The sequence below is a fragment of the Acanthopagrus latus genome, chromosome 8, assembly GCF_904848185.1.
Source record: "Acanthopagrus latus isolate v.2019 chromosome 8, fAcaLat1.1, whole genome shotgun sequence".
Classification (NCBI taxonomy): Eukaryota; Metazoa; Chordata; class Actinopteri; order Spariformes; family Sparidae; genus Acanthopagrus; species Acanthopagrus latus.
This window is the reverse complement of record NC_051046.1, coordinates 2,767,319-2,794,205: the sequence shown is the minus strand read 5'-3', so window position 1 is coordinate 2,794,205 and position 26,887 is coordinate 2,767,319. Positions and strand designations below refer to the sequence as shown.

Here is a 26,887-nt window from a genome sequence, read left to right as displayed (position 1 = left end):
CGGGTCAGTTTTACCGTCTCGGGGCAAAACACAGTTGCAGAGAGGGCACATCTGCCGTGAAAGTACTCCCTCATTACTCTCCATTAACAGTCCATTCAGCGGTGGGGACAGTGGTAGAAGTTGGACCCTGTCCCGCTCATTTCCGCACACCACTCGCTCATACGTGAGCAGATACACACAGTGAAATTGGCACAGATGTGGGGGATTTGTTTTTTTGTTGTTTTTTTTTTTTGTCTATGCACACTCAGAAACACACAAAGCATTTTTCACCGTTTCCCGCCCTCACATGCTCTCAGCTCCCCCATCAACATCATTAGAGTCACACCGTCATAAAGCTGAAATTACCTCTCCATCATCAAACCAGGGAGGGAGAGAAAGATGGCTCTCTGACACGCGCTAACACTAACAGACGGGCGCTGATAGAGACTAATGACCGAATGAAAGCCTCTGGTATGAACAGCGAGCCTTTCCTGGCTGGATGGAGGAGAGCAACATGGTATCAATCGCTTTTTTCTCTTCTCTTCTCTTCTCTTCTCTTCTCTTCTCTTCTCTTCTCTTCTCGACCTTCGTGAGCATCAAACCCAACCCTGCTCAACATTCCTAAAAGGAATACATTTTGTTGTTTTTCTGGAGCACTGCACTGGGTTTCTTGGAGCTCCTTACTGTATCCACTTAGCCTCGGGCAGGTGTGAGCTGAGGGCTGCACGGGAGCATCGGGAGCATCTCACTCCTCTGCTTTCTATTGTAGACACACACAGACACACAAACATGTACACAGCCACTCTCACACCTCAGTGCACAAACAACACACAACATGCATGTCCCGCGCTGACATCACATACATACGTGCACACCCAATTACACATGTGTGAGAAGCCCACAGACATGAACACATGAATGCATGAGAGGCGCGGGTCAATAAACCTTCAATACTCTGACATCAGCAACAGAAATGACATACCACACAAAAGCACACACACACACACACACACACGTGGTGTGAACAAGTCGGAGAGGCGTGTGCTCCACATGTTTCCAGCTGCAGGCGGGAAAATAAAAGCCCAAAGCGAGGTGAAAAGTACATTCGTCTACCTTAGAGGTTAGCCAGAGATTGTACTTGAACACTCCATCTTGCTGTGTCGTCTAGATGAACTGCCTTTCCAAGTGACTGGTCTCCGCTGTGATCTGTGCGACAGGGCATACGTATGTGCCGCTGTACATCCATTTTAATATGTAGAGTAGCGGTAGGGTGGGTGGGTAAGTGCAGCGTGCGCTGTACTTCATGCATGCTTGAGTGCATATTATTCCTACAGTGTACGAAGTGTCTGTTTGGATATCAGGGACATTGTTCCATCACGTGTTTGAGAAGAGGAAGCTTCACAGCCAGATCTGATTTAATTATGTATGATATTACAGATTGTTGAGAAGATGCAATACTTGACTGATAATGTAGTGCTTATGTAAATGTTACCTAATACCTGCCTGTAAAGTTATTTCTCCAGTTTCATTTGAAGAACAGATGGGATCACTTGTACTCTGATTTCATTTTGAAATATCCACCCGAAAGCTCCGTTTGTTTATCCATTTATTCATCTTCACCTGCCCATAAAAAGTTCAGAGGAAACACGGCTATGTGGCATTTATAGATATGAGAAGAGAGCTCATGTAGACAACATCCCTGTTTTAGCTTCGTATCGTGCCTCTCCGTCAACGTTTACACTCAAGCTCTTTCACAGTGAATGAGTCGTCCACAGCCTCTGTTAGGAAACATTTAATTTTCGATCTCCAATAATCTTACAGAATAATTACAATTTTATTTTTAAAAAAAAGCTGTTTTTTTCGGGCTGTTTCAGAGTCTAGATAAGAGACAAAAGGTGATCAAGCAACTTAAATCAGGACCTCGAAACTTTGATTCCACTTGGTGAAAGAAATGCAGATGGCAACAGTGAATTGTCCTATAAGACTCGACTGAACACCTAATTATCTTGCATCAACAGTCAACCTGTTACTGCCCTCGTTATGCTGTAGGACGACTATTGATTTGTTGGGAGCACTGGGTCCTGTTGACCTTGATGGAGTATTCAGCATTTGCTGAAATGGTGAATGGAATGTTTTTTTTTGTGTGTTGGTGGTGCTAATCTGCTCTGCGGGTCTTGATGAGGAAGTGCAGGTTCGACTGTGTTGGCATTGCTGATGTTTTTTCAGCAGTTGTAATATCCAGCCTTAAAAAATAAGTATGCACTGCAGCTGCCAAGATTCAGAAGAGAAGAATATCGATATTAGCATGTGTACATCGAGGGGCACAACATGGAGCCAGTCAAGTGAAACCTGGATACAGTGTCGGAGGAGGAAACCTGTTCATCCTGTGAAAGTTGCTCAGTGGTGCGTGAATCCAAAAAGACACTTCCCGGGTGTGAAATCACCTGAAACCTCCTCACACTTCTGCATTGTGAGACATGTAGCGTTAAAGACATCCGCCGGCTAACTTCAGCTTTGAGCACTCTGCTAACTTGGATGGGAATAAAACAATTTGGGATTGTGGGACTAAAAGAAAAAAAAAAACATGTGTCCAGTGTTGTACAGCTTCAATACTTTGTTCAAAATGTAAGCATATGGGAAAAATGTCTGTTTGGGTCGTGTGATGTTGCACCGTTTGTCAAATTTGGGCTCCTGACGCTGTTTGTGCACGAAGACTGAAAGTCTGGGTTAGTAGATGTTAGCTTAGCCCCAAAACTGTGGGGCTCACCTAGAATACCTGTGTAAATGTTGTTATTTGATTTATTACACCATTTGTATAATTTGTTTGCTTTTTCTCAGACCATCGACTCGGACTTAAGTGGCATTTGTAATTTATCAGAAATAATTGTACTGTTAATTTGAATACAAGTCTTGTTGTGCTGCTCCTGCGTGAGTGAGACGTAACGATCGACATCTTTACTCCGGCAACAAACTTTGTATATCGTATATGAAAAGGCTATGAGGAAACTTCTGAATATTAAAGGACTATTCCATTTTCATAGCACGCAGCCAACACAGTATTTTGTTTAGCTGGTACGTGTTTACTTTGGCAGACTGTTATTTCATACTGTGCTATTGTTTATGATAAGCTAGAAATGATCTATACGCTGTGTTGAGTTTTCACGGTGGATTTGGAGAAATGCCTTTGACTAAATGAGAAGCAAAGAAGCCATTTGTGTCTGCCTGCGCACCGAGGGAATTATATAAAGGGAAACGGTTTGCCTAGCACTGTCAGAAGTCAAGCAATTCGCATTTCAAAAACTATAAAGCTGTATAAATAAAAAATGAGTCACCGGTTATTAAGGAGCTGTTCACGATACTGTATTTGTTTCTGTTAAACCTGCCCGCCGTGTGACACGCTGTCACATGCCAAACAGAGCTGCCTCCAGACCGCTCTGTGGATGCTGAGGGATGGAATTGCTCCTGTGCATAATGTGGTTAACAAGCATGTGTGGCGACTTTTTACTGATCATGTGGTCGGCAGTTCAGTCCCCACCTCCACCTCCACCAGGCAAGACCTAACTGTTGGCCGGGCGTGCACCTCGTGTGGCGGCTCGCTGTGAGCCAACGAGCAGCAAAAACACTGCAAAAGCACTTTGGCTGAACGAGATATGTAAATACAGCAATTTGCCATCTTTTTTTTTTTTTTTTTTTTTTTAAATGTCAGCGTTGTTTTGAGAAAGTGCTGTTATGTAGTGAAACGATCGCCCGCTGGGAGAAATATTGAGACGTGGCAGGCGCGTCTCTGCTCGATCCTGCGTGACACACATTTGACATGCAAACAGTAAATATGACTTTTAAGAAGAATAAGAATCCATCAGTTATCATGCGATGTACAACATGGTGATACTCGTACTCTGCATTTAAACCCATCGCCAAGGATGTAGTGGTATGTGTCATGTACTGTGTGTATTATGTGATCCATGAGTTACATCTTTATGTAAATTTTTATGTTTCAGTCCCACTAATAGCTACCATCGGTCCTACGAGAGGTTGAGTTAGTGGCATTTCAGGAAAACATCTGTGCTCGCCCGCTTTTAATTGATATCAGTGAGTCCCTACCTTTTTTTTTTTTTCAGGACTCTCTCTGATAAAATATTTGACAATCCAACAGTTTTCTCAGTTTGTGTTTTTAGTGCTAAGAGAGTTTCATTCACCTTTTCTTTGGAAGCTCTCGATGCCGATATTAACCGAGCCGTAAGTTCATTTTTATTAAATTTTGAAGTACTTACATTAAACTTTAGTGATTCCTTTATGTTATTTAATACCTCTAGTCAATTACATTCAGAGCGAAGTATCTGTAACTTTGACTCCATTAAGTTTACAGCATTACAGTTACTTTTTAAGATCAAGATTTTACACGGGAAAGATTTGATGAGCTCATAAAACACGATGCATTGTTTTGGATTTATGGCCTTTTCAATGAAATCGCTGAAATCACCGTTTCCTTTGACGTTCTATTCATGTCCATGGTATGACGGCTTTTCTCTACGGTGCTGTACATCAGTCTGTTCTCAGTCCAGCCCGTCACACCTCCTCCACACAGAATATGATCCTCCACTGTAAACTCGGTCGTTTTAAAGATGAATTTGTGCCGACCGTTATCAAACTTTTAAACAAAGCTGCTCGAGGCTGAATGGGTTGTGCAACGGTCTCATGGTGTTTTTGTTAAATTTATCATGGGGTGTGTGCAATATATGTTATGTGCACTGTGCAGCTGGTGCTGTTTTTTTGTTTTATGTCGTTGATTTTAATCTGACTTGGAGGAGTTTATGTGTGCAGCATTTGAGTCGGGGACAAATTCCCCCATGGGGACGATAAAGTATATTGAGCTCTGATAACCAATCAAAGAAGCAAGAATTATAGCTGTGTGACACGACACCCCGTTATGATGATACACAAGGATGATCATCCAAAAGACTTCTTGATTTATTGCTCACTATATAACTATTGTAGTGTCTGTTATATACAGATGAATGTATGAGGAAAGTGTAAACCTGCTGTGCCGTCACACGTTTTGAAGGCTGGATTTGGTGTTACGGCCGTCGCCATCTTGGTTTTTAGAAGTGACCGTATGTAGACGACAGGGTTCAGATTTGTTTTTACTCATGACCACACATCGGTTGTGCAAACATAAAACTAAACACCCAGAGCAGTAGAGATGAGGGACGGCACACACTCACGGTTCAGCCACACCGGTTCCACTAATGAGACGTCTTCAGAGAGACGCCTGTGTGCATACAGACTGTAATTGATTGACATCTCTCTGACCCCTTTTTATCATTTCGCTGCACCTGTCGGGACAGCGGGGGTCCACCTTGAGTTTCCTTTATAACTTCATAAAAGCTCCACTGAAGTTCAACCTGAGCTGAAAAGTGAAAACACCTGGGTGTTTTTTTTCAGGGTCTTCAACAACACATTATTCATCCTTTCCACACATTTAACCTTTATAAATGTACATCGACGCTTTGTCACACTGCAGTTTGATTACATTGCGATCAATAGTGCAACCTTTGTGCTTACACATGCATTAGTAATTAGTGTTTTCTACATTGAGGTATTAATAATCGTACTGAAGTAACATATGTGAGTACTTCCTCCACCTCTGGCTGAATGAGGCAATACTCTCAGTGTGTCTCCTGATATTTCTCATCACATATCTCCTCTTTCCAGTCGCTGCAGTTTTGAATAGTCAAGTTTAATTTGATGGTAGGAAGTATTTTTCATTAGTGTAAAACAATTGGCAACACAGATTTTCTGCAGTAAACTGAATGTATCAGTGATCCGCCTCCATTTGTGTCAGGACGAAGCTTTTGTCCATCCATCATCCACATAGTTTGATTAATGTCAGATGCAAAACTCAATAAAAGCTCCGTCGATGGAAACATTTCTGCAAATGACGCCTTATTTGAACAGAAAGTGGCGCCGTAGGTGGAAGTAATAACCGTGTACAGACTCAGCAATGTGACTCAGTCCAAAATAACATCAGATTTCATTTCAGTAATTTATTTGTTCATCTATAATTAAAAGTGCGAGTGGGGATATGGAAGAGGCTGTTAACTGCATTGATAAATCATTATTCTTCATTGTATGTCATACCGGAGACAAAGTTAAAGTGAAACTCCCGCCAAAATGCAATCTAGACTTTTTCTGTGAATGTATATGAGTCAAAAGCATATTTACGAGGCACTTTTAAGATTTGCTGTATTTTCGTTTTCGGGTCAAACTCATTTTCAATGGGAGTGCTACGGGCACTTTTACGATAACATCAAAATCTCTATTTTTAAAACAGTAAGAAGTCTCAACACAACATGAAACTTTGCTGGTAGCATCACCAGGGTCTCTACACATGAACACCAGCACTGAGAACATTGTTTGTGGACACAGAGTTTAATAAAAAGAAAGTTTTTGAATAACTCACGTTAGCAGTAGCTTGTTCCGCTCGCCGTCGTCACTTCTGGGTGGAGTGTATGTGGTTCAGTTGAGCTTTGTGTAGAGATCCTGGTGATACTACCAGCAAAGTTTCATGTTGTGTTGAGCCTCCTTAGTGTTTTAAGAATAGAGATTTTGATGCTATCGTGCAAGTGCCTGTAGCACTCCCACTGAAAATGAGTTTGACCCGAAATACGGTAAATATGGTGAATATTAAAAGTGCATCTTTCATCGTAATTATGCTTTTACATGAAGTTTTGACTTATATACATTTTGCATTTTGGTGACAGTTTCGCTTTAACGTAGAATGAAATAACACGTAACCTTTGTCAGAGGACATGTCAAGAGAGTTAAGTGGCCAAGCATGAATTTATCTTTATGTTTTGACCTTGAGTTTCTTCATCACAGTAACTGTGATAAGTTATGTGAAAGCACAGCAAAGAGTGCCTGTACTGTGGGTGTGATCAACAGACCTTTATGAAGGTCTGAAGTGGGCAGTTCTGTGCATCACTTCCCATTCAGTCACAGAACCAGTTTTTTGTCCTCATAATGATTATCCACAGTCAAAGGCGAGGATCAATAAAGTGTCTTTTGTTTATGAAGGCTGTAAGGAGGAGGAGAGAAGAGACTCATTTATGACGGAGTAAGAACACAGGACGTGTGACATGTCTCGCTGTTGAACATCGGGCTGCAAATCAATATTTATTCCAACACATTAACACCAAGAACACAGTTTGAATTCTGTCGCAGCCAACGCCACCGTGAATCCTCTCGCAACCGCCAGTTCTTTGTGCGTTGGACAGATACACAGACGTGACTAAAAAGACCCGCGACAGCATGACTCACGTTCCTTTTAAGAGCAGGCCAAACATTTTTGCTGGGATGGAAATCGGAACTGGCTCCACTGAAAGCCATTGACTTGAAAGTAATCTCCCCCTTGTGTTTAAATGAACTACGTGGAGATTGTGTATCAAAAAAAAAAAGAAAAACCTAAACGGATTGTGAGGAGGTGGTAGGAAAGTTTTATCTCTGCGGTGCACAATATACAGTTTATTCTGCCTTGCAGCACAAAATCAGCTGAAACTATATGAAGGGGCTCGATGGGGGTTCCTGATCTTATTACGTCTTTAAAGTTTCTGGCTGTCAAAACCTGCACTCTTTAACAACCTGATCAGACGTATGGAGTTTCATTATCCTGGATTAGAGAGTTCTAGACTGTACGTCTGGATGATGCCAGCAGATTTGGCATATGACAAACAGCAAAACATTGTGATGGACGACGATGTCGTTCTTTGGGCGGGTGCGGAGACATTTTGAAGGAAGGCTGCACACCGTAGCTGACTTCCTCACAAGCTCACTACTGCAGTCAGCACCGCTTTCCTCTTTCTTATCTGACGACAGTCTCCAACCGTCTCAGCGAGCAGACAAAACTCTGGCTCCTGTCACCATCGTCCCATCACATTGTTCACTGCTCTCATCAAAAGAACAGTGAACAACGTTCCTTCAGGCTCTGCAGCCCGCCGAGTGCCAGGGAAAAAATTAAACTGCACTGTACGAGTCGTGAAGAGAATGAAAATTTATCAACAGCTGGAGAGACACATTCTGACTGTGTGCGTTACAACAAAGAGGAATGTTGATGTTATATGGCATCTGCCAGCGGCAACACAACTTATCTGACAAGTGACGTTAGCTAACTAGTGTTGGTAGCTGTAATTGTGACCTGCTCTCCCCGAATCAGTCACATTGACCCAAAAACACATTTTGAGATAAGCTAAGCTACAAAAATAGCAGATTGGAGAGTGGGGGAGTTAGTTCGCCCGCCACGTTTGATGTTAACTAAACCCAACTCATTTGTTATTGCTGCTGGAAATGTTGTCTGACAAATGAATCTGAGTAGGCTCGACCATTGGTTCTCAGACTGTGACCTGGGGCCAGCTCACAGTGTGTGTACGCACAAAGACATTGTTTCGCTGTTTGATTTATAAAACCGTGTCCGATTCTCATTTATACGTCCTTGTCATTGTGGAAACAGGCTTAATTTAAATTCCCACAGTCATACAGAAATAGTTCATGTTCATTTCCTCCACATTCTGTTTTTTTCATTTCATTTTAGCAGTAACAAAGTAATATAAGATGTTACTGATTAACACATTCGTTTGGGTTCCAGGATGTCATATGTTATATTTAAATATATTTTGTACGACCTACTAAATCTATCTGGAGAGCTGCATGCTCGTGACTTCTCTGATAACGAGGGCTCTGGTGTGATTGTATCCCATTTAGCAGCTTTGTAATCCAGCCTTGACCTGCGGTGACGTTGCATAATGATAAACAACACTGAAGGTCGTCTATTTTTTCCGCGTTGGAAACAGCTTTTGTTGTTGGTAGCATCCATCCACTGGCAATTCTATGGTGCACTGGGTTGAGTCTGTTGACCAGTAAGTCAACATCTTGTCTTTTCAAGACGCAGTATGATCTATAATATCACTGCTATGTATGAAATGTTGCTCACTTCCATTTACAGCCGTGCACCTCAGAAAACGAGCGTGAGCAGCTTTGATGCTTGTTTATCAGTGACAAACGGATCCGTTCAGCGTTCATTCACAACACCGACTGTTAACACGGCACAGCGAGAAGAGTTCACACATTCAAGCCTCTGTCTGTTTCTAATTGTTGACTGTGAGCTTCTGGAAAAAAAACGTATAAGAAATTTTCAGCGTTGACGTTCATTCACGACTCGTGTTGGGTTCCTGAATTTGAGGGAATTTGATGCGGAGAGCCCTTTAATTTACTGCTTTGAGGTGAGGGATCCCTGCTGGTAGACTGAATATTTTAACTGTTTTCTGTGTTGTTTTGCATACATTTTATACTGCTGTATAGAGAAACGGCCGCACAGAATCCTGCAGGCTGTAGATGCGTAATTTAGTACAAAATGTGTGAGAATAAAAATTTAATATAAGCTTTAATACAAAGCATGCAAACATCTAATGTTCTGCCCACGTCTTTGTTTTCTGGTCCATAGATCAATTTTGATACTTGCAAAATGTAAATTTCCAAAAGCAACTCAACTTTTCTTGGCTGTAAATAGACTAACTTTCATATGGACTTAAGTGTCCTTGTAATATGAGACTCACACAGTCACATGTCAGATACAGTCGGCTTTTCCACCTTGAGGCATTGTCATTTGCTTGCACCTCTAATAGCAGGAGCATTGAGACTTTATTCAGTATCTCTGTCTTGTCACCACAAAGCCTGTTTTTTTTCATTTGACTGAGGTAACTGGGCTAAAAACGAAAGGTTTCCACACAACGGAGAAATCGGTACAGACATGATCACCTCAGTGATCAAAATGTCTTTATAGCTGGCAGGGGTTTGATGAGTCATGTTGAAAGTGACTAACGTTCCTGCCGTTGATGTATTTTTGCATCTCCTCTCTTCTGTCGCTTCACGTTCGAATGATGTCCAGTCATCACGTTGCTTCAGCATCTTACAGCTTACGAGCTTTATACGACTCCATCTAACTGTCGGAGGCGAATAAAGTGACACTTGTCCTCATTTATGTGTTTTATTTTTTCCATTTTTCCATTTTTTCCATACTGAAATGCTGCAGAATCCCTTTCAGAAAGGAATCACACAGCACACAGTGAAACCTTTTCACAGCAGACATTTCAACTTGTCAAAGCAGCAAAGCACAGGTGGAATTAGTACCATTAACATTTAGGCGGGCCGATTTCAGGGCTCTGGCATTGTGCATGCTCGCTCACTGACAGGGTTTACTGAGGCACTTAATGGATTGGAGCTATTGTTAGGGCTGTTTACACCTGTGCTCTTCCTGTTGTGAAAGTCAAAATGTCTGCTGTGAAAAGGGGTGTATTAACTGACCGAGCTGGAGACCCAGGTTCAGAACAAAAAAATGATAGAGCTAGTGCATCAGGACTTTGGAAATATAGTGTCTGAATGCTGCTGGTGTTAAATGTTAGTATTTTGTATCATATATCCATAACTTAACATGCAGGAAAGTACTTAAAAGCCTTATAGAAGTCAAGTTTTCTCCAAAATACGCTCCATGGCTGACAGTTTAGATTCTTCTGAAACATCTTCGCTTGAATTTGAATTTGGATATCCTGTGAAACAGCTGCTGGTGCTGATCTTATGGTGTTTATGTTGAGCTTTTGTGAGGCTGAAATAAAAATCACATTCAAATGTATAACAAAGCAGATCAGTGAAACTGTGTGTTAAAGCAGAACTGTGTTTACAGGTGCTGCTGGGCTCCGCTGCGCATGTGATAATAATAGTATGAAGCCTGTTGTGGCTCCAGAGGAAGCCGCATGTAATCTGATAAATTGCCTCCGGTAATGACAGCCAGTGCCTAAATTGCATTGTGGGTAATGTGTTGTTCTAGCATCAGGCTCCTATAACACTGCTGGACTCACGGTGTTCCGTTTAAAGACAAATTATCCAGTTTGATACAGCAGAACCAGAGATTTTTTTTTTTTTTTAAATCTCATGCGTCCTTCCTCCTTTTCAAGACCTGGTGCCTACATTACCCACAATGCAACTTAGCCACCAAGTGACATCATTGGAAGTGATTCACATATTACGCACATCTTCCTCTGGAGCCACAACAGCTTTATACTAATATTATCAAATATGCATAGTACTCCCCGAGGAATTACCCTTAAAGTAACACATTAATGGACAGTCAGTGCCTACATTGCATTGTGGGTAATGTGCTGTTCTAGCATCAGGCTCCTATAACACTGCTGGACTCATGATGTTTAGTTTAAAGACAAATGATCAAATTCGATACAGCAGAACCAGAGATATCACCTTTTTTTTATTCCTCCTTTTCAAGACCTGGTGCCTACATTACCCACAATGCAATTTAGCCACTAAGTGACATCATTGGAAGTGATTCACAGATTACATACAGCTTCCTCTGGAGCCACAACAGCTTTATACTAATATTATCAAACATGCAGTAGTACTCCAGGAGGAATTACCCTCATAGTGACATATTAACAGGCGTAGGAGAGCAAATTACTACAGCAATGTTATCAATAACTTGATCACCGATGCTTTTATCAGATACTAGTGAGAAGATTTCTATACATGACTTTAAAAGCAACGAGACAGAATATAGTTGACGTCAGTCCAATATCAGATCAATGAACAACATCAGCGTCGACAGTCGATACCGATTATTGGATCGCTGCTCCAGCTCAGGGCCGCGTGATCCGACATTTTGAAGTCGTCCTTCAAGTCTTCACAGGCTCAGTGTTGAAGAGCCGTCACATATGTTTTCAGAGAGAATATTCCTTGTGAGGCATTTTGTGTTTATAGCAGGAACAGAAACACAAAGTAGAGAAACAGTGACAGAGATTACGTGCAGCAACGTGGAAATCAAACTGGGGTCGTCGCGATTGCACAACCAAGAAGCCCGAGTTTTGTTTTTCACATAATGAGTGTTTTTGCCTCAGAGGTCTTGCGTGAACAAGGGTTATCGTGTGTGTGTGTGTGTGTGTGTGTGTGTGTGTGTGTGTGTGTGTGTGTGTGTGTGTGTGGGCAGTGCCTGCAGTTTTTTAAGTTGTGGATGGAGGTTCTGGAGAAGAGCACACATGCCTTCAAGAATCACTGAGGGAATGTGGGTGGAGGTTCGGGGTTTTTTTTTGTTGCAGGCTCTACAGGATTTTGCCTCTTGTTCAAAAGCAACAACTTTGGAGGTAGAAATCAGCGGTTAATCAATTGTAGGTCGAATTCTGTGTTTTCTTTTTCTTTTTCAGCAGAGTACTAACCGTTTTTTTTAGACGACTAGCTCGTTTCGCTTATCAATTAAAGGGGGTTAAAGCTCAGGATTCACCACGGAGCAAAGTCGGTGCATTCATTATTTAACGTGCACCGCATGTGTGGAAAAATTAAATGTGAAATTGGGTTTCAGAAGCAAAAATACTGAAGTAATTCCAAAGCTTCGAAACTATTGTTATTTACTCCAGTCCAGATCCATAGATCATACACATTAACTTTTAGAGCTGCTTAATATATCAGCTAAATTATATTTCTCGTCCCTGAAGCTACAAAGTACCGGTATTTTATTTAACATGATTTAACACTTGCTCTCGTTCAAATCCTCCTCTTGTTTTTTTTATTCTTTGCGAGTGTATATAAGTCTGTAGGGCTGCATCCTCATCTGCTCAAAGCAATAAGACACTAAGGGTTCGTACGTGTTCTGTGATTCTTTTTGGCTGAACTGCAAGAAAAAGTCAGCCAGAAAAATGACTACAGCTGTCTGCATCTGACGGGAGAGAGCCATCCATCTATCCATTTTTTTTTAAGAACCACTTATGCTTGTCAGGGTCACGCAGAGTCTGAGCTCACCCCAGCAAACACCAGAAACACTGAACACTCAGCGGAGGAACCATTAAGACTAATACCAGGAAATAATAAAGTTTGGGCTTCTGACGTACTAACAGCATAACTCTTTAACTCCTCTTGGCCAGTTTTCCCCCCGTCTGCTGGATTGGTGAGTCAGACGTTAATCTATGCCTCCGTTTGTCTGTTTTTCATCTCATGTCATCATCTCACTGCTGTAGAAGTAGCCGAGTTGGTTGGTCACAAAGCACCGTTCATGGGACTCAATCGGCTGAGTACGTGAGGACAAATAAAAAAAAAGATAATTTTATGCACACAAACATGCTTTTTATGACTCTGTGCTGGCGACAGCTGTGGCTGGCGGTGACATGTTTTTGTGTGTGCCTGTCCCATTTTTGTAAAACGTGATGTCTCAGGGATGCTTTCAGGGAATTACTTTTTTTTTGTTTTTTTTTGTTTTTTTTTTGTCATTGTCATTCAGGTCATTGTGACCTCTTATAACACATTTTAATGCCACAACTTAAGAATTAAAAGGCTAGTCCTGACAAAAACTTCACATGTCTAATAGGAGAGCATGGTGAGGGCAAGATGAGCTTCGCTGTGACATGAAAACGTTTAGGGCTGACTGAAATACTTTTTTCATGATGGTGTGGTTAGTGTATCCATCAACTGTAGTATCTCATCAATAACAACACTCGTACAAATGCTGGGTTCTAGCTCAAATTTACCTGTCAGGCCACAGATGACAGAAAGAAAATGACAGCTTGCGGTTCACCTTAAAGTAGCAGCTGGCGCCAGCGAAGCAACACAGTACGTGAAACAAGCACAGCAGAAATCATCAGAAAGATTACACCATCGTGTTTTAGTATCTGTTGACGTTACAGTTACAGCTGAGATTGACAACAGAAATGAATAATATATCCACGCTCTGCAAATTAACCGCCAGTTGCACCTGAAAGTGACTGTTGCTGCTGCAGCGTCACGGTGATTCAGTCTATTAAAGAGACGGAGACGTTGCGTCAGCTGCACCGACAAAGAGGCAAAAGACTGATAAAGAACGAGAACTGGAACTGCTCTGTGGTGTTTGAGAAATCTCTGAACCCACGGCATAGAAAACAACGAGGGAGAAAATTTCTGCTCCGCATGCACAATTTGATCCGGCAAAACACACGGGGCTCTGATGAGAGCGAGCTCAGCCCTCCACTCTCAATCACTCAACACCGGCGCGCTCATTAAGTTGAATCTTGAGACGTCGGAGGCGGGGACAGCGCTACTGTCGAACCTCCCGTCCTCGTTTGTCATGAGACTCATGGTGGAAATAATAACACGTGAATAATGATCTCATGTTTCATAGCTTTTTGTTGCTTGGTATTCAGCCCTAATAATATTCTGCAAAAAATACTTTTCTGGCCATTTTTCAGCACCATGACTCAGGAGCAGAAGTGGAGTTTGTGACCATATTTCACATTAGGTCGGATACTAATCTCAGACGTCTGGCTGTAAAGTGCAGTGACTGATGAGATCTTTTGTGCTGCGGAGTTAAAAAAAAAAGAAAAGGAAAAAAAAAGTGTGTGAATCATCGTCTGTGTTTTAATTTAATTGTGTTTATTCAAGAAGGAACATCTCAGATTAGTAAAACACATTTTAATACACTAATAAAAATGACAAATATAGCCAACTGTCTCTTGGCCACAGTGTTAAAAAAAGGTTTTCTAAAGAATCACAGTTTGTAGTTTCTGAATCAACTTCGTCAGCTGAGCACGTGGACACATCAGGGAGTTTGATTGCTGGTGTTGAGCCTCAGCTGTCTGCTGCTGCAGTCCTCTGCACTAAAAATAGTCTCCAAGTGAAGACAGCATGTTTCTCACCATTAATTGTTAATTTAAATCATACATGTCAGTGTAGTGATATCTTACATGTGGCCCCAAAATAAACTCGATACCTTCTGTTAGATTCCTTCAGGGTTTTCACCACAGACTTTTTGACAAGTTTGCTGCAGTTTGATCGTTTGATGGAGGCTTCCAACCCTGAGGTGTTAATTCTAGTTTTCTTTCTTTTTTTCCATTACCTACAAATGAAAGCTTCAACACAATTCCCTCAGTATTGCTGTTTGCACATGCAGTTGGTTGAAGTCACCTACTGGCCGCTGCATTGATCATTCCTTTGTGCATTTTCTGCAGCGATGCAGATTTCGAAGTGAACAAAAAAATCGAGCAGGACTTGAAGACGTGTACCGTTTGCAGTTGTTCTGGGATGAAATTTGCCTGCATGTGTGTTTACATGGTTAGCGTGTCAGCCCTTCTAAGTCTCAGAGTCCAGGGTGTGTGGTGTTGCCGGGATCCTTGAGTTAATAGATTTCTGTCCCCAGTGCTTTTAGCCCGTTGATCTCCTGCTGACGGCTTCACACTCAGCGTTAAGCACGGAGATTGGGGGGTGGGCGGCTTAGAATAGAGCCTCCTTAACACCGCAAACATTTAGCTAATGTACCTTATTACTCCCCCATTGAGCTGATTTTCACTTTCCATTCACTTGCTGCTACAAAGCACCCCTGAAAGTCCGGGTCTCGCATGGGCCATTGATATTTATGCTTGCAGATGCAATTTATTTAATTCCACACAGAAATATTTGTATCTTAATATCCTCCCTCGCTGGACGGAGGAGGAACAAGGGACCCATGAGAAGACCCTCTGATATTAATTATACTGTATGTTCTCTCCTGATTTCCTCCTCTGGCGGTCTGCGCTCCGCTGCTGTATGTTTTCTTTACAAACACGGATGCTCTCGGCATCTATTGTTGTGATACTCCGTTTGTTGTGCTTCCCTTGTGCTCTTGTCTCTTGCAATGTTATTTTACGTTCTTTGCTCGGCATCACACAGTACTCCTTCCTCCCCGCCGCCTGCCTCTTCCTCCTCTCTGTCTCTTTCTACCCTCTGTAGATATTTGTGTTTCGGTATCTGTGCCTCTCTCCTTCACTCTGTTTCCTCTCATCCCCCTTCCCACACACACACACACTCACTGTCCTTGTACTGTGGGCAGAGTACATGTGCACAGAAGCACTTGAGACAACTTTTTTTTTTTTTCATACTGGGAAGCCACTTAGCAGCTTTATATAGCAACTACCCAAGGAGAGGATTAACAGCAGGAAACATCAACAGAGTCGCTCGCAGTTATATAGAACACACACTTATGCACGAACGGCGTGCGCACACATGCAAAGCCACCACGCTCATTGCAGTCGCTGAGGCAGTGCAGCCCTGTCAGCCACCTTTTTTAAAGATACATTATTGTTGTTAGTCATTCGGCAGATGCTCTTATCCTTATGGGATTGTGGCGTACAGTGGAGCTAAAGCTGCTGCTTTTCATCCCACGGTGCGAGCACAAAGCATATTTGACTTTGAAAAATCCAGTGGAGCCCCAGAGCCTCTGCTTTGCCCGGTTATTTGATCTGCTGTCTCGGTCAGGTGAGGCAGGTTGTGTCAGTTTGGTGCTCACGAGGCATCGCTCACAGACGTTTCCGTTCTTATCTCAACAGATCAGAAGGAAATCGCACACGTCTGCAGACCTAAAACATGCGGCGTGTTCTCTCTGTGCACACAAACCCACCTCACAAACACACACACACACACACACACTGGTACATTCTTCATTATCATTCCAGAGCTGATAGGCTCTAATTATCTGCCTTGCCTCTGATTAGTCTCCCTGTAACAAGCTAATTAGATGGAGCCTTGTAAAATCATCACCACCATTACCACAGAGACATGGTTGGGAAAGACACCAACAAGCAGGAAGCAAGGAATGTGTCTTGCTCTGCTCCCTGCAAAGATTTGATAGTCAACTAAATGTTAAGTGCTGGAGCTCTGATTTCTTTTTGATTAAGTGCCTTTTAAGCCCATCGTCTTTACTAAAGAATCTTTATCCTCTCTCATTATTCATCAGGAAAGGATCGCTCCGTCTTGCAGGGCAGGATGATTTGGCTTAAACTGCATAAACCGTTGCTGCCGACGTTTTATGAGATAGCATCTGAACATTGATTAGTTTCTCTGCCCCCACGATACAGTGGCTATTTATCCAAAACGAACTATCGTCAGATCCGAGTCTGAACTTTCTTCTCTGCAGAGCAACTTTAAAGCCTGAGCAGAAAGCTAGATTAATTTGCTCCTCTAGCTTCTTCTTCCCCTCTGTTATTATCCCTCTAACAATCCTTTTAGGAGCTGTCACACACTTTATAGCTATTGTGCTCGAGTTGTGAACGCTCCAGAGCTACTCTGGAGTGCAACACATTGTATTTTCCATCAAAATGCATCTTAGCTGTAAGCCAGTTAAAAAAGAAATGGAAGTCGGGATCTGGGCATCTGTGTTCTGCTTTCCAACTCATTTGGATGAACACAAGGTGCTGTTAAAGATTCATGATAGCAATTCTCACAATGTGAAGACTTTATTTTCTGTATGCATGTACCGCTCATTACCGATGTACAGTTTTCTATTATCAGCTATAATCGACTTTGGAGAGATGTTATGCTACAGAATATTAGGGAAACCGACAGAGCAGAACTGTTCTGTAGAGCACAACACATCTGTTGAGTCAGCGCTCATCCAGTGAAAGGATGCACCGCAAACTGCAGCTGCTTTTGTCTTGGATTAAAAAAAGCACATATATAGCCTGCGGTCACACACACAGGGGAGCTTTTATGTAATGGGATTTGAAATCCATAGTTACTTTTAGCCCTTAGGTAACTCCCCCCCCATGTGCGTAAGAGTGCACTGTGTCTGTTCATGAGAGGGGATAGAGACAGGAAGACACGTCAACTGTGCAAGCATGTGTCTGGGTGTGACAGGACGACTCGTCTGTAAGTCAGAGCTCTTGGGATTGTGTTCATATGTCTGTGTTTGTCCTGGCAGGGGGTTACTTCTTCTCTGGGGTGAGGCAGATGGCCTGCGTGGATCGCAGCCTACTGAACTGGTTGGCAGCTCTTCTGACATTCCTCCGTGCCACGATGACATGAGATCACAGCCAACAGTCGCGGAAATAGTGTTCTTAGCTCACAATTCTGTGACTTGCTCCATTTTGCAGAAATAGCTTCTGCACAAAAAAGTGCCCTAGATCGAGCCCATGACATTGTCAGGAGTTTTTTGGCTCTCATTGTTTCCAGAATGTATTTAATGTAGATAATGATGCCCCACTATCGGTTACAGCAAAAGGCACGCCACGCTCCTGTCATGGAGGCAGCAACGCAGTTGTACACCACTTCTCCTTGGGCGCTGCTGTGCACTCTCGCTGTCTGCCCCGGCTCAGGGTTAGCGAGTTGGTAATTGGATTCCTGGAATCTTCTTATTCACTTCAGTGATGCAGTGTGCAGGCGACAAAATGCCTGCAGGCATGAGGCATCATCCCGAGGCCCCTGTGGGAAGATCAAGGTAGCCTTACACAGACGGGGTAGATGAGACTGTGGCTGAGTCTGTGTCCCGTGGGAACCCGGGTGTCTGGAAGCCTGGATGGGTCCGATGATGGAGAATGGACGGATGACGTCACATCCACCAGATTCCACCATGGGCTCAAACTGCCCTCCAGACATCAGCTTCTAACAATCTCCCCCGAAGCTGGCAGATATGGTGAAGCAGAAAGGAAGTGGGGAAAGATAGCGCTTGAATTGACATGTTAAAGATAGTGTAGCAATTGAGTCTGACCAAAACTGTGAGCTGAATCCAGACTGTTTTAGTATCAGTTCCACATTGCAGATACAGGAATCACTGAGATTTATTCTAATCCCGCAGCATTATGTTTTGCCATCTGCCGGAGAGGATTTATGTCTGGCATACCTGTACCCTCGGTTGACTCGCTGCTCAACGGCGCTTCGGATTCCCCTGGCTGCTTGTCTCCCGTCTATACACACAGTTACATGACAGCTGTCACTTCCAGTAACCACAACTCCGTCACTATCTCTGCACTATCCCCCAGGCCCAGACTGGTACCTGAACAAGGTGAAGCTGAAGATCACCGATGTCAATGACAACGTCCCTGAGTGGAGTATGAATCCGTACCCGTACCTGGCTGTGGTTTCCCCCGAGGCCCCTGCGGGAACGCTCGTCTACCGGCTCCAGGCCCACGACGGGGATGAAGGCAAGAGCGGAGAGGTGGAGTACTTCCTGTCAGACGGTGAGCTTTTCGCTGTACATACACGCTCTCACGTACACACATGAGATGTATAGCAGTGAAGAGATATTAAAATAGACAGTGTTGTTGTAAAAGTGGGTTGACAGGCTATCGAGTCTTGGAAATAAACACAACAAGTCAGACACCAGCACAGTCGCTGAGACGGACAGCCGCAGGCGTTCGCACATTCATTCATGCATTAATACACTCTTTAGGTGTCCATTAGTTTCTCTGTCTCTCTGTCACCCTGTCGCTCTCTCTTCCTCTTTCTCTCTCTCTCTCTGCTGCACACACTTCCATACAACCACGCAATCACACACACACACACACACACACACACACACACACACACACACACACACACACACACACACACACACACACACACACACACACACACACACACACACACAGCCAGAAGCCTTAACACATTTGTTTATGCGCTCTTGTCTATCTGTCGGCTTCTCTCTGTTTCACACACACACACAAACACAGAAACACACAATCACACAAGCATCCGATGACGCACACACTAACGCACACAGTGGGCTGTTGGACGGCTGCCAGGCTCGCGGACCCCCTGGTGGCTGAGGGGATAGAGGTTTGTTCGCATGTCAGAGATTTGGGGGGGGCGATGTGCTAATCTCACCAAAGGGGCTTTACAAAACGCTGCAGACTTCTCTTTGAGTAAAAACAGTCGGTTTTTTGCACAACTCCCCGTTGTGAGATGAACCACAATTACCACAAGGTGCTCATGATTATAGCTGAAAAAAAAAAAAAAAACTAAATGAGAAACTAATACTAAAACTTCTTGTAAATTGTGAGTTTTGCCACTACTAACTAAATGATTTCCCCTCAAAGTAATCCAGACCTGATTTCAAGAATCCACATGTATTAATTTGACCCTCTTTCCATGTGTGATTAACTTTTAAGACCTCAAGAGGATGAGAGTAGTTGGCCTTTCAATGAGCAAGGTCAGGCTGTCTGATCCCATTTTTTACTATTAAACAGTGGTGGAAAAAAAAAACCAGATCTTTTATTTAAAGGTGGCCTGTGGAGCTTTTTCTTTGAAACAAACAAAAGTTATACATGCAGTATTTCTCACCAGAAACACGCTCTGTGTTTCCTCAAGGTCTTACAAATGTGTTGAATGCATTTCCTCCCTCATAAATGATTTGTATATCTCATTCTTTGCAAATAGTTAAAAGCTCATGTTGTGTGCACTCGTATCTGCTCGCTTGCATTCTTCCTGGCGACCCTGGACACATTCGGCGGCGCGTCACTGCCTGCAGCTGTCAGTCTGCGAGATGCTGCGAAAAGACAGGATGTGAAACACGTGAGTGATGAAAAAAAGAGAGAAAAACTGGAACCCACAAATTGAAACATTGCTCCAAAAGAGAAACCAGAGGGTTCCCTAAAAACATAGCAATACCACATCGGTATCAAAAGTAACAATATTCACGCTGCAGCATAATGAATATTGCTAGTTTATGCAATGAGAAATATTCAAGTGAAGGACTAGAAACAATCTAAATTTGACATAAAGTGTAATTCTGTTGATATTCTCTGATTTTCCTTTTGTTAACAGAGTCCACAAAAGGCCGCAAACAACAATGAATTGCTCCTGAGAGCCAGAATTGTCTCTGTATCCACAACCTGAAACGGTTTATTCGTCTCTGCCAATTACCTCCGCAGACACACAAAAATAATTCAAAGCACATCAACGTGCCACAGCACTGGATAACATCTTCCATTGAGCATGAAAATTGGAACATTCTCAGTGTCAGTATCGAGTTATTTGATTTTGTTGGCCAATCTTAATATTTATGAAATGCTTTTTAGCAGATTTCATTATAACGAGATAGATAGTTGTAATATTATTGTAAGGTCACAACTTTCTGAGCATACATGCCAACAATTGGTTATTAAAAAAAAAAAGAGAGAGATATTTTCGAGGGTATCGGCAAATATTCTATCCCCGCCGCCCTCGACCCCACATTAATAGAATAGATACAAGGCTGTGGAACTAATATTAATTTTCCGTGGTCATGAATTCGTAGCTTACTGTAAAATACATTAAGGAAACATACAAAATGTACTGAAAAAAAAAACCCCATCAAAAGTTAATGTTCATAAAATTTACATCAAAAAGAATATCTTCAGCCATCGTTACCGGGTAGACTTTCAAAAAGAAGAAGAGGGAAAAGAAAACGATTCATGCTACAGTCTGCTGAGTGGTCGCTCGAGGATGAACACGTGAAACAGAAGGCGAATATCGATAGAACGGAAGGTCACCAAGTTGAGTTAAATTTGGAAGCGTGTGTCTTCTTCTTGGGACCCGTTTCATCCATTTTCAGCAGCGAACCTAGCAGAGCGGGGGGCTTGAGCGAGCGCAGCGACGGGAGGCACGCCAGGCAGGGTCAGAAACTTCAGAGAAACTTCCCTTGTATTTGAATCGCTGTGAAATTAGGGGATTAAACGGGAGAAATTACCCGTCGGGAGGCAAAGCAGGAGGAAAGGGTTAAGGATGGGAAGACTGCTGTGAAACCGGGAGTTCTGGCAGTTATGATTTTGAGCCGTTCCCAACGTACCTCATGTTGCCGCTCAAAATAATCCCCAAAAAATGCTCGAGTTACTCCTGTTTGAGTAACGTTTTCTACAAACTACAGTTCCCAGCTGTGTTTATGTCCGTTTTTAAACAGGTTTTGGTGCTGAGATCCAAGGACAGGTGTGTAAACTCAGAAAATATTGAGAAATAAACCAACATGTTGTTAATTTGGATCATTTTATGGGATTTGTTATATCATAATTTTTGTCCTGATCATTTTATGAGCCTGTTGTGTTTTAATTACGCGTGCAGGTGATGCAACCAGCATCCCCGATGATACCTTCACACCATTCCACAACAGTTAATGGGCGAATAAATTTAGCAAGGGGTTAACGGAAAATGTAAAAAGAGGGCTACATAAAATGGATGTTCACAATGTAGGTTGCAAAATATCTTTATTATCTTCATTTAATTGCATTTTCTCGTTGAGGTCACTTCAGTAAGAGAGACAGCAAATATGGCAAATATTTTAAAATGGGCTTTGCAAAAGCTTTTTGACGAAGGGAAGCGCATTCAACATCTTTGTCCGTCCTCAAGGATACGAACAATAAAGGGAATATAAATGTAAGACTCCGAGCACCTTCAAGTGCTGCCGTGAATACGAGGAGCAGGTTTTGTCTTTTCAAATGTATTATTGCATTTTTTTTTTTGACCACTGTACATTCACATTCACCAGTACCTCAGGTAGGCTGACAGAGTTGTGGCTAGTTCGATTTTTCCCGATTTAATTTGAGGCAGATAAAAGCGATGTCGGCTGTCCTCGAGTTTGAAAATGTGGCAGATGTCTTAACAGTTGTCTCATATATTACAGATTACAGCCTCAGTAAAACTTCTTCAATGTCAACATTTCTCTCTTGACTACATTTTTATTGAAAAAATGTTCTGGCAGTTTGAGAATGACAATGTTTTGTCAGTAATTTTGGACTGTTCTGAGAAGTCAAAACGATTTTCAAAATTTGACTTCTTAATCACTTTTTGCCTGCGGAGGAAGAATGCTACTGTCGACCAAGGCTGAATTTTCCAATGAAACTGCACTGATGTCAGTAATAAGAAGATTGAGTTCAGTGAGAGCAAGTACACCCATTCAGCAGTTCTCATCTTTTGGTGGCCTTTGATCAATCCGACCATGAAGTGCTTCGGCGAATCACCAAATCTTCCTCTCCATCCAACCCAAACCAGGCATCTACGTACCCTATAGAGTGATCATTCAAAGGTCCAAGGAGAGGTTGATTATTCGCACATCTCGTCGGTTCAAGGCTATCAGGAAATTGTGCGGATAAAAAGAATGTTACACCTCCGCAGGGTTTAATGAAAACAATGTTTTTAATCCCACAAAAGGAGTTAAAACACAACTTCCTGTCCACTGGGGTACCGCAGGGATCGGCGCTCGGTTCTCTCCTCTTCTTAATAAACACCACCTCCCTCGGTCAGATCATCTGCTTTAACCTGGTTTTTCTTACCATTTATTTGCCGATGATACCTTTCTCTATTTGACCTTCCCTCGGCACGCTCCAGTGATCTATCAAAATGAACGGATAATGGATGAGTCACCTTCAACTCAATCTCTCCAAGACTGAACTCTTTGTGATCCCAGACAGTCCTTCGATTGAGCACGACATTAGTATACAGCTCAGCTCTGACTTGCTCTCTCCGACGAGTCTGCAACAAATCTGGCTGTCATGACTGATTTGAACCTATTATACTCAGAGGATGGTTGCAGCGAAACAATATGATGAATACGTACAGTATATCAGCTTATACAGTACTGTCTGCTCTGTGTCCCTCACATGAAAACACATTGATGGCATATTGTTTTTTTCATATTGGATTGATCAAGAGAATAAGGAGGTTTTCTTTGCACAGCTAACACTGCAAATAGCAAATAAGAAACCTGATTGTTGGACCATCTGCTTCACTGTCACTTAGAGACGGATTGTTTCTTGTTCTGTTGTTATTTATCATCTCAGCACGTTGCACATTTGCACAGGCACATTTATATATATTGCACATGTCATGTACACACAAGGAGAGTTACTGTATAGTATGTTTACCTTTATTCTAATGGTTTTTATTATGTTTTTATTTAGATTTTTATTCTGTTCTTTCCAGTATCTCCTTATTATCGTCTCTGTTTCTTGAGACTTACTCTTGCGCTGCTACTTGTTTCCCTCTGTGCCTGTGAATTTCTCCCGAGGGGGATCAATAAAGGAACATCTTATCTCTCTTATCTCTAATAATGACAAGGATGAATCACCACTAATAGTAATAACTTGGGACAGCAAGGTGCTCCTTTCATATATGTGAAGTAAATGAGATATAAAAATCACAAGGTGGAGAGGAGGGACACTATTAAAAAACTGATTTCTGGGAGACAACTCAGGTCCAAATACCAGTTTCAGCCTGGCTCACATTAATTTTAAACCACTGATGGTTGTCCACAAACAAGGCACCCGTACCTGAGCCACCTTATTAAGATTTACGAGCGTTCCTGCGACAGCTCGTCCTACTGTTGCTTGTTTCAGGTGAAACATAGACCCGAGTGTTGAGACAAGTATTCTGAGAGGCTCCTCCTCGACCTATTGTGGTGCTTAATTTGTGCGTGGTTTGGGACAAAAGCGGCTGCCAAGTGAATTAATTGTAAATATAAATGCAAATTCATTTTAAACTCACTGTTGAATGTCTACCATACAGCCTGAATACAAAATAGAAATTAAAGAATAGATTTAATAAAGCAGCTTTGAATATCTTAATCCACTGGGACTTATAGTGGAGAGTGTGCTGGAATGTTTTATGTGCCCATACCATTAAGATCTTTTGATAAATGAATGAACTGCACAGAAATATATTGCATTTAAATGTTAACTTCATGTGTTCAACCTTAACTCAGCAAACCCAGCGAGACAGAATCGACCAGGTGCTCAGATTTCCACTTCTGTGTTGATATTCACGCCAGCAGTCGGTTAATATTTCAACCATTGGATTGGTTTGCATCCAGTGCATCGATGTATCATTGTATTTCCCTGCAGGCGGCGACGGCTGCTTTGCAGTGGAGAAGAAGACCGGCCAGGTGGTGACCACGGGGCTGGTGCTTCAGAGGGACAGAGAGTACTTGTTAAGCGTGGTGGCTCTCGATGGTCTGGGCAGCCGCAGTGCCCCCGCCATGCTCTCCGTGGTGGCGGGAGCCAGAGCGCCGCAGTTCACCAACGCCAGCTACGCCATTTCCATACCAGAGAACACACCTGAAGGACAGCCGTGAGTACCGTGCTCCCGACGTTCACCCACACATACATAATCAGGGATGACTTGGGGCTGTGTGATACAGGCAAAACATCATAACACATCTTTTTTCTTTTGTCATTTCCAACATCGTGTGACAGTATTTGGCCTTTTCAGTAGAAATTGCAGTGATGTTGTATCTTTCAGTTACGCCGGGGCTTTTATTCAAATGTGCCCTATTCCCTTTTGTGGCTATCACCAGACACTCTCTGTCACCGATGACTCAATAGTATATTGAAGTGTAATTGCTTGAGACTGAGGAACACAATGCGAGGAAGAACAATATTAAAAACGTCGGTACACCTCATGTCTGTAAACTGTCTCACACTCGGATGAACGAGAACTGATTCGCTGACACGACGGCAGTTTTACACGTGCATCCCTTTATATTAAACCTACATGTGCGACAAGTAAAACAGAAATGCATGCACGTAGAGAATATCTGTCTTACAGTAACTAATGCAGACATGCACAGAGACGCTTGCTACCTGTGAAGATTTATGTTGATGAATATTCATTTGGTCACACCGGAGCACTCGCCCGTGAATTAACAAATCATCATCACACACCATTAGGACAACGTACACTCTCTTAACCGTAAAAACAAACACTGATATCTGCATAATGGTACGACATTATTACACAGAACTGACAAGTACTGATTGACTGTGTTTATAGCACACAGTCAATGGGCCATACAATAATTGATTCCTTTACAGCGTGCTGCTGATGTAGGAATAGAGGATTTCGATATTAATTCAACATGTGTGCGCCTAGAATCGAATAGTAGAGACTGTTTTTCCTTTTTCTTTTAATCACTTTCTCTTTGTTCGGCAGCTTCCTGGTGGTTTTTGCCATTTCCTTCCAGAAGCAGCCGGTCAGCTACAGCCTGCTGATTAATCCCAGCAGCCTTTTCAGCATCCGGCAGGAGACGGGGGAGATCAGTCTGACCAGGACGCTGGATTATGAGAGCGACCAGCGACGCTACCTGCTGATGGTGCGAGCGAGCGAGGAGCCCGGCAGCCTCAGCTCTGCCACAGAGGTTAGTTTAATTAGAGCGTGATACAGGCGCAAAACGTGACTCACATACGAGTTTTTGTGCACTCGGGTCAACTTAGCCCAAAGCGGAGGTCCACTGTGATGTTTCATTATTGTGGCTGTCACACAAGCGTTTACTTTTGCTGCTGAGTTCAACTGAAATAAAAAAAAAAATAAAAAAAAAAATCTGCCCTGTTGCCGACATTTTCTGCCTCGTGTCCTCCCACTGGACTTTTCGCAGAGCTCTCAGACAGACCAGTTCTCACCTCAGTGTTATGCGGCCGGTATCGGATGACAAGGCTGCATTAATGGCAATGATCTGGTCTCGGCACTGACCTATTGACATCACACTACTTGGCAATAACCACAGAGGGAAAGCAGCAGAGTTTGCGGCTGTCTACAGGAATGGCACAGCTGAATGGTTCTGAAATGTTAACAAGTGGACCGCAGGGGCCCAAGTGTTCTTTTTTTTTTCTGTGCGATTTGTTTCACCCTTTTTGTTTCTGTGTCTCAGAAAAGGAGCCTTTTTTTTTGCCATCTGAAGATGAACTATATGAAATATAGAACGCACTCTGAGGCGCCTGGCGTGAGAGCTCCCAAAAAAAAAAAAAAAAAAAAAAAAATCTGAAAACTTCATTCACAAACGAATATTTCTAGCTTAACTATTCATGAATTCAGTATCATTTAAATTATTAATTCCAAAAGATTTTGTTACCCAATTATCATGTCAGGCACTCAGTTCGTAGCACAGATTTAGTGCGCAGAAATCTCCCTCTGCTCAGCTGCATGTTGTGGAGTCGGAGACGGAGACTGGGAAAACCTATCCCAGCTATTTCAGGACTATTACTCAGCTGTCACTTCACACTTTACACACAGTGGTGACAGGGAGCTTGCAGGGCGGAGGGCGGCTAAGGGCCTTTGTAGAATACACACACACATGCTCGGAACATTTTCTATTTTTGACTCGGGAAAATCATGAAGTGGAAGATAA

General features: G+C 42.6%; 1 protein-coding gene across 3 annotated transcripts in view; it reads left to right on the top strand.

Moving 5' to 3' along the window:
- LOC119024887 (neural-cadherin-like) overlaps nucleotides 1-26,887 on the top strand; it is a 97,660-nt gene that overhangs the window by 17,562 nt on the left and 53,211 nt on the right. For all 3 annotated transcript variants that reach the window (XM_037108086.1, XM_037108087.1, XM_037108085.1), the window contains 3 exons: nucleotides 18,780-18,977; nucleotides 24,609-24,834; nucleotides 25,696-25,900. In XM_037108086.1, coding sequence (XP_036963981.1) covers nucleotides 18,851-18,977; nucleotides 24,609-24,834; nucleotides 25,696-25,900 — 558 coding nt within the window. In that variant the 5' untranslated portion in view covers nucleotides 18,780-18,850. The remainder of the gene's footprint in view (nucleotides 1-18,779; nucleotides 18,978-24,608; nucleotides 24,835-25,695; nucleotides 25,901-26,887) is intronic.